The following is a 7,351-nucleotide window of genomic DNA, read 5'->3' as shown; positions in this document are numbered from 1 at the left end:
GTTAAATGTGTAAAAATAAATTAAACACTAGAATTAATAAGAACAGATCTTGGAGTTTATTTATTTAGGTTTTATTTCTAAGAATTGCAATTAATTTAACGTTTCATAAGAGCCTGCAAAGACCTATTTGAAATAAAAACAATTTGATTTTGATTTTGAAGAAAACTGGAGATGAGCATCAACACCCAAGCCTGTATATTATTATTTCGGCCATTCTCAATATTCTATCTATCTTTAGTTTTGCTTCCTAGAGGTAGGAATTTGACATTAGGTTTGTACTTGTATGGGGCCTGTCTTTACTGCAGTACCTACTTAAGTCTACTTAAGTGGAAAGGTATTCTAAGAAGTCAACTTTATTAGTATCACGATGAATCCTATTACTAAACCTCCCATCTTACCTGCAATAATAAAACCTATAGTACCTTCGCGTACTTTTACGTGATCTATTTCTGGATTTATACCTGCGGAAGATAGCTATCTTATTGTCAAGGGTTCAAGGCCATTCGTGATTAATAGTCCATCGTTTTTGTATTTACCGTTCATACCAACTTTGCAGGAAAAAAGAAACAATTATTAAATCATTATATCTCACTCATTCATTCATACACAGCTTATTAGTACAAGTAAACAGTGTTTAAAAGACTTGTAACGCCATCTACCGAGCGTGGTATTAATCAGGCACTTAGCGCGCAATGAGCGTGAAGTGGAACAATGAACGGTACACCACGCTCCTGTAGTTCCACGCTTGAATAACAGATGGCGTTGTATACAAATTTTAATTTTACATGGTCTAATTTTTTCTTTTTGTATTTTTCCAGGTAAGAACGCGATATGCTGTTAGAAACTTAAAAATAGAAAAAATTACGTTAAAAAAATTGTAAGTTATGATATTTTTTGATTGCAATTTATTAAGCACTAAATAATTTTATTTACAAAATAAATAACTTTTGAAGGTCTAAAAATGTTATCACAGCTTTATGATTTCTCAAAATTAATTTATTCATGACATATTTAATCGATATCGTAAAGCGGGTGAATTGATTAAGGATTTTACGGGTATTATCAATTTCTTGGTAAAATATCAATGTAGGTACCTATAAAAGATTAAAAATAGCTGTATCATCCTTTTATTGAAATAGTCACGTAGGCCAAAGGGTCATATGATGACCATAATACCTGGTACAGACAGGACCACCGTGTACGTACATGGGCAATAACTGAGCATTCCTTGTATTTAATGTTAAGTAGGCACTTATTCTTATAATTTGTTGATTTAAATTTTAATAGGCTCCTAATCGTGATTTTTTTTTTTACTTATAGTAGAAGATACGATCCAGTAGTTATAATGATTTCGAGACCTGTAAATAAATCTATAATACTATCTAGTTTCCACCCGCGACCTCTGTAAATTACACACACAAAACACACACAACAAGTACACTTAACAAAATTTTTCGTTTCTGCGATTACCTCTTTCAAACAAACACACTCTTCAGCTTTACAATATTAGTATAGATAAGCCACACACCCTGTAATTACTGTGTTGATTGGCTGGTAGCTTTATTGTGGCAATCATACTTTAAGTTCTTAAGGCATATTGCGAGTACACACGCAAATCAAACAAAACAATCAAAGTTAAGTAAAACTACAAAACAATAATAATTAACGTAAACTATATTCCAAAATTAATCAATTGACAACAGATATTTAAGTTCATATCAAAATACTTAATTATACAGAGACAATTGATATCCAGGATCACTACATAAGTATACGTACAGGACAATTAATAATAACTTTTGGACGGCTTGAATACTCTAGAAATCTATGACAAAATGAACATAGAAGAAACCTTGAAATGTGATCTTTTCTAGAGCAATGGATGAACCACTGTTCTCAAACTCTTCAGAAAAAGTTCATGTATTTCTATATTTTTTTTGTAATAGTGTAATTTCACCAGGGAGATCCAAATAAAGTTTTGTAGTTAACTGTAAAACCTGCTTGATAATTTCTAACGTTTCTTGTCAGCCTCTTCCTTCTCCTTATCGATTTCAGAAACAAAACATTTGATTGTTGTCTGGTCTAACATCGTGACTGGCTGGCCTCTTTTTAAAACTGCTACCTGTGAACATAAACTAATCATTATAGTGAACATAATATTACCCTCCTTTGTGTGACACTGTCGGGTAAAATAACTGACTGTTCCCCTCAGTTCCACCCGTGTCCCGAGGGACCTACTTCCTGAATCCTGTTTAAAAGTAGTTTATATGTTATTCTAAAGTATCAGCTTATCCAAGTACCACTTTAATCTGACGCTTTTACGAAAAAGACTATAAAATACAAAGCACGGTCTAGGAACATGTTGACATGTTGATTTACAACATGTAAATCAACACCATAGCTTCCAGTCTTCAAGACTGCTGCATTGAACTTGATAATCACAAGATTAAAATTAACATCAATAACATCCATTCCTCTGACAAGGATGACCTTAAAAACCCTTAACCCGTGACCAGAGTCACACCACATTCAGCTTTGAACGGAGACCATTGCAAAGTGAAAAGCGACGACCATAGAATTTATTATGAAGCTAATTTAATTGCAATACTACTAATCGGCGGTTATGTTCTCGCTATAGAATTAACGATCGGTTTAACGAGGTTTATAATGCATTAGAAATGGCTTTTTATTGGGGTGAGGTCAGGTAATGTTTTGCTCCTGCTGTGTTGGAGATGGCTGAGAATATTCAAGGAATAAGTGGTTTTGGTTGCAACGCTGCAAGTTACTGTTTGGGGTCAGATAGGCTGTTGCTCCATGTAAAACACTGGTACTCAGCTGCATCCTGTTTTATTGGACGCCGACCCTTACATATAATAACCAAAGGCAGTCACCATAGCCGAAATCGGCCGGGAAGTGTATAAGTTGGGAAACGGCTCGGGAGATGAAGATGATGAGAGGAGATGTGGTAAATTGAGATTAGTTAAGTTACTCTGTTTCTTCATTCACCAAACCTCTTATAATCTTGTTAGCAGGAGAATTTCCTATACCATTCTATGAGCCAATTTGAATACTTATGAAGTACATACGTCCAAATTCCTCTGTCCAGACTGAACGACTTCCAGTATGGTTCTGATGGCCAGCTTCGTGGCTCCTTTATCTGTGCTCACGATTTCAGGGTTATAGTATTTTTCTAGAAACTCTCTAGCTGTCTTGTCGTATTTGCCTGTTGATGTCGCCTGAGAAAAGAATTCTGTTAGACTCTTGTGAAGGAATAGTTGAGACATTGCTACAAATGTATCATTTTCTAGCGTCTCTTTGTTCGGGTTATAGTAGTTGGATGGAACGCGAAAATTATTCCAGCTAGTCTTTAAAAGTATGTACCACAACCACCTTCACCTTCACCGACACCTTCGTTGCTATCTATTAATTAAACACAACTACCATACATGATGTCTTTTAACTTATTTATCTATGCTCGAAATCTATGTGCGAAATATCTCATATCTTAGAAAGGGGTAACCTTATAAGTCCGGTTGAGTACACTGCGAGATATTAAATAGCCCCGCTATTATCAAAAGTGACACTCCTACTAACCTTCCACTCATAATAAATCCCAGACGGTTCAGTCTGGAACAGATGAGGGTTTCCATCGTAATCAAAGCCCCCAATCAAGCAGGAGATACCGAACGGTCTTCTGCCATTGCTCTGCGTGTAGTTCTGTTTCATCTCAGCTATGTACCGCGTTATGTATTCTATGGATACTGGGTCTTCTACTGTTAGGCGGTGCGATTGGCATTCTATTTGGGCTCTGGAAGCAAAATATTTGACAAACAACTCAGAAAAGTGTATTTTTAGTAATTTAGGATACAACTCATCTTTAGAATTTGTAACAAAAGTTGGTTTTCATAACGAGACGAAATGTCCTCGGTGTTAACTTTGGCCCATAATGCATTAGGTATTTTCAGTTAGACGCTATAGGATGGGCAGCAGTCTGTCAGACTAACTTTTGAGACTTTAAATGCCTTTCTCTATACAATTATTATTATTCTACATTTCAATAGAAAACTATAGTTTGTCGGACACTTAGCTTTCAACGTGTTAATTAAAATAGTGTCTACCTAGTAATAAGAACCCTAGCATCAGCCCTCAACCCAGCAAACCCCAACAAAACATGATCATCCAGCGGCACTATTTTCTTCTCCGTTCTCTCATCCTGCAACTTCTCCACTGACTTCCTCTCAACAGCTAAGACGATGACGTTTGGTCCTCTGATGCCCACTACTGGTGAACCCTTTCTAACTGCCTCTTGGGCATACTGTACTTGAAGAAGCTGACCATCAGGAGAAAATACTGTTATGGCTCTGTCATATCTAGCCATTACTAGTTAGAACTAGTTATTCGATAGAATAGAAAAGAAAGGACAATAAAAAATTAAAATTATTCTAAAACTTTATGTTATAAAATTATTTTGACTTTGATCTTTCGTTTGACAGATCTGTCAATTTTGTTTTTCTTTTTTTAAAGCAAAGGTATGTTGTGAAAGTTTGCTTTTAGCTATTAAAACTTTTTCGTTTTAAACCCGATGTAATAAAATGAGAATATTTTTGTATAAGGATATCGTTCTTAACCTCATTACAAGACACAAAGTAATCAATTTAACAGTCAATTCACATTAAATCTGAACTAACGACACTCAAATCGCAGCAGTGACACTCAAATTCCTTCAATAAATTAGTGTTGCCAACTCCATATGTCTCGTCGAGTGCGTTTTATTCGCCATTGCGTTCTCCCGGCGAAATATGACGACATAAATGTTGCCAGCTGATTGATTTTATTGAGATCTGCGCCCTTTGAAGTTTAAACGTACTGTGAGGTTTTGGAATGCGAACTTGGCGCGCACTACCGTGCCTCTGGGTTTGAGAGTATCGTCGTTTTATAGACTTTTCTTTGCATCATCGTCCATCTTCGAGCCTTTTCCCAACTATGTTGGGGTCGGCTTCCAGCCTAACTTCTTAGATGCAGCTAAGTACCAGAACAGTGGATGCAAGTCGCCTCGAACAGGTATCTGTGGAGATCTATGAGGGAAGCCTATGTTCAGCAGTGGACGTCCTATGGCTGAGATGATGATGATGACCAGACCGGTGTTACTTTTTCTTTGCGAAAAATGTAAATAGTTTTAGTTATGTAATTTTATATTATGCTTGTTTTATGTTGTTATATTTGAGACGATTGGTGTCAATGTCAAGGCTTTTGGAGTTTTAACGATGTACAAATGTATTCTATTACCATAACATTAGGAGATAAGTCAAAGGTAGCCTACGGTTATGTTATGAAAGAATCATAAGCACTATTGTTATTATATAAGGCAGAAGGCTGCATTTTTCTCCTTTTAAGTAATAATTTCACCAATCCAGACGATTTGTTCCCAGTTTTTTGTTATTTATGAAGCGTTTTATATCCTCTCCAACTCCGTCTCCGGTCATGTCATTTCGACTTTACCACATCTAGAAATAGTCTGAAAATTGCTCGAATAAAAGTGCGCCTAGCAACAAAAGTACCTTTCAACATATTTAAGTATTAGTCAAACTCCCTAAAACTCAAGAGGTATCTGACTTTATATCAAGGTTAATAGCACCAGCTTCATCAGAGACCATATTTGTATCGCTCGCCATTCGCGAAATTACTCTCAAAACTAGTTTACATACAAATTGATGATGGCAGACTAGTTTAGCACAGTCTTTTGGGGTTCAGCAGAGATACCACAAAAATATTAAAAGTCTAAATTCTAATTAATCTTGGGGTGAAGAAAGGAAATAAAAAATTCTTATTAAAAAAAGGACACGAGCCGGCGTGCCAGGACATTTTAGTGCACGAGCATTTGCGCAGACACAAGTGCACTCACTATTCCTTCACTCTCATAGCCCGATGGGACGGCGATCCGACACGACCGGAGAGAGATCAGGCGTATCATTTCTGAGTGTCACTGGAAATTATAAATAAAAATTTGTATAACAGAATACGGGTACGGAACCCACTTTTAAGCAATCAGAGACCAGTTTAAACAAATTATTTTTGATACAGGACAGGTTTTTTATAATGACACATGATGATTTGATAAGATTCGGAAATGGCGAATTAGAAATGATATTTATTTGCGTTGAGTTTTTTTAAGTACATGTTGTTAACTACATAGTTAATTGACTACTTATATTATTTAACTGTAAATCATGTCTTGCTCCTGTTTTCACTTCGAGTTGAATTTTTTGTATGATTTTTTTGTGACGGTTTTACCTTAATCTGTTCAGTCTTTTTGGCGTGAAAGTGCGACATACAGACAGGCAGACATACTTACTTTGCATTTATTACTTTAGCAAGGATTACTGTGCACCTTTAATCTTAATTTATTACCAGTTTTATACTTAAATACCTTTTCTATTGATGGGAAATCATCAAATGACCCCGCTGTGGGTGCAGCGTGAGGGACCGACTCTTACCGACTAAAATCCACCATGTTCTTTCTTAAATCCTTTATGTAAAAGGGGGCCCATAACTTTTTCAACAATCCCGCAGTCAACGAAAAAAACCCTAGATATTGATCACCGAATCCACACACATACATATATTATTGCATAACACTTATTATTCATATAAGTATGATCGATCATAATCCAAGTACATAAGTGACATAACATGTTTACCTACAATACGTCCTCTGCTCATGCCCTTAACGACTAGCCGTGAAGCTATTTGCTTGCCGTGGGCGCAGTGGGGGCGCGAATACCAAATATGCAGGTTTGATGCCCGGCTGATGTCATCCGCTGTCGATATAAATGAGCTCATTATTGTGTCATTTAGTGTCGTTGGTGGAGGCTCGTAAATATATTTTTTTCGGTTCTATTAAAAAGGCTTGAGGCACGAAGGAATTAGATTGCCCTTAAAAGGAATCTTTAGACCATTAGACCAGAGGGTAATGGAATGAAATTCTAGTATAAAAGTTATTAATCTCCAAAAAATATTCGAAGAAGTTTGGTCTAGTAATAATTTGGGCTGGCAGTACTTGCCCTGAATACTAAAGTATTTCATAGATTTACAAATACTTTTTTTTTAAGTATTTAGATATTTTTGGTACCTTCGGACTCCCGTGGGCTCAAATAGTCATCATTAATTTAATTTAAGAGCCCAGCTCTTGTCGGTGCAGCTCCTTCCATTTACGCTCAAATAGTAGACGCAGTAATTCCTTCTGAACATCTCGAAAATCAGTCCTACTTTTGCTATTGCTGGCACATTTTCACCTACATAAACCATTAACGTCATGAAATATATAACAGCATCATTCAATAAGCATTCAATA

General features: G+C 36.1%; 1 protein-coding gene across 1 annotated transcript; it reads right to left on the bottom strand.

Moving 5' to 3' along the window:
• Positions 1-1,654: 1,654 nt before the first annotated feature.
• LOC110381035 (proteasome subunit alpha type-7-1) lies at positions 1,655-4,483 on the bottom strand. The gene is made up of 4 exons (XM_064041602.1): positions 4,119-4,483; positions 3,595-3,808; positions 3,087-3,236; positions 1,655-2,122 (listed from the first exon to the last, which is right to left on the bottom strand). The coding sequence occupies exons 1-4, from the start codon at positions 4,376-4,378 to the stop codon at positions 2,012-2,014; spliced, it is 735 nt and encodes a 244-aa protein (XP_063897672.1). The 5' UTR covers positions 4,379-4,483; the 3' UTR covers positions 1,655-2,011.
• Positions 4,484-7,351: the final 2,868 nt, after the last annotated feature.

Source organism: Helicoverpa armigera, chromosome 25 (genome assembly GCF_030705265.1).
Source record: "Helicoverpa armigera isolate CAAS_96S chromosome 25, ASM3070526v1, whole genome shotgun sequence".
Lineage (NCBI taxonomy): Eukaryota > Metazoa > Arthropoda > Insecta > Lepidoptera > Noctuidae > Helicoverpa > Helicoverpa armigera.
Note: the sequence above shows the minus strand (reverse complement) of the source record. Positions and strands in the feature narration are given on the sequence as shown.

Bases quoted from the DNA above. Each gene is read 5' to 3' on its own strand.
- LOC110381035 (XM_064041602.1), bottom strand. From the start codon at position 4,378: ATGGCTAGATATGACAGAGCCATAACAGTATTTTCTCCTGATGGTCAG. The intron at 3,237-3,594 runs GTTAGTAGGAGT...TTCTTTTCTCAG, and splicing joins GGATTTATTATGAGTGGAAG to GCGACATCAACAGGCAAATA. The intron at 2,123-3,086 runs GTATGTACTTCA...TTATGTTCACAG, and splicing joins CTGGACAGAGGAATTTGGAC to GTAGCAGTTTTAAAAAGAGG.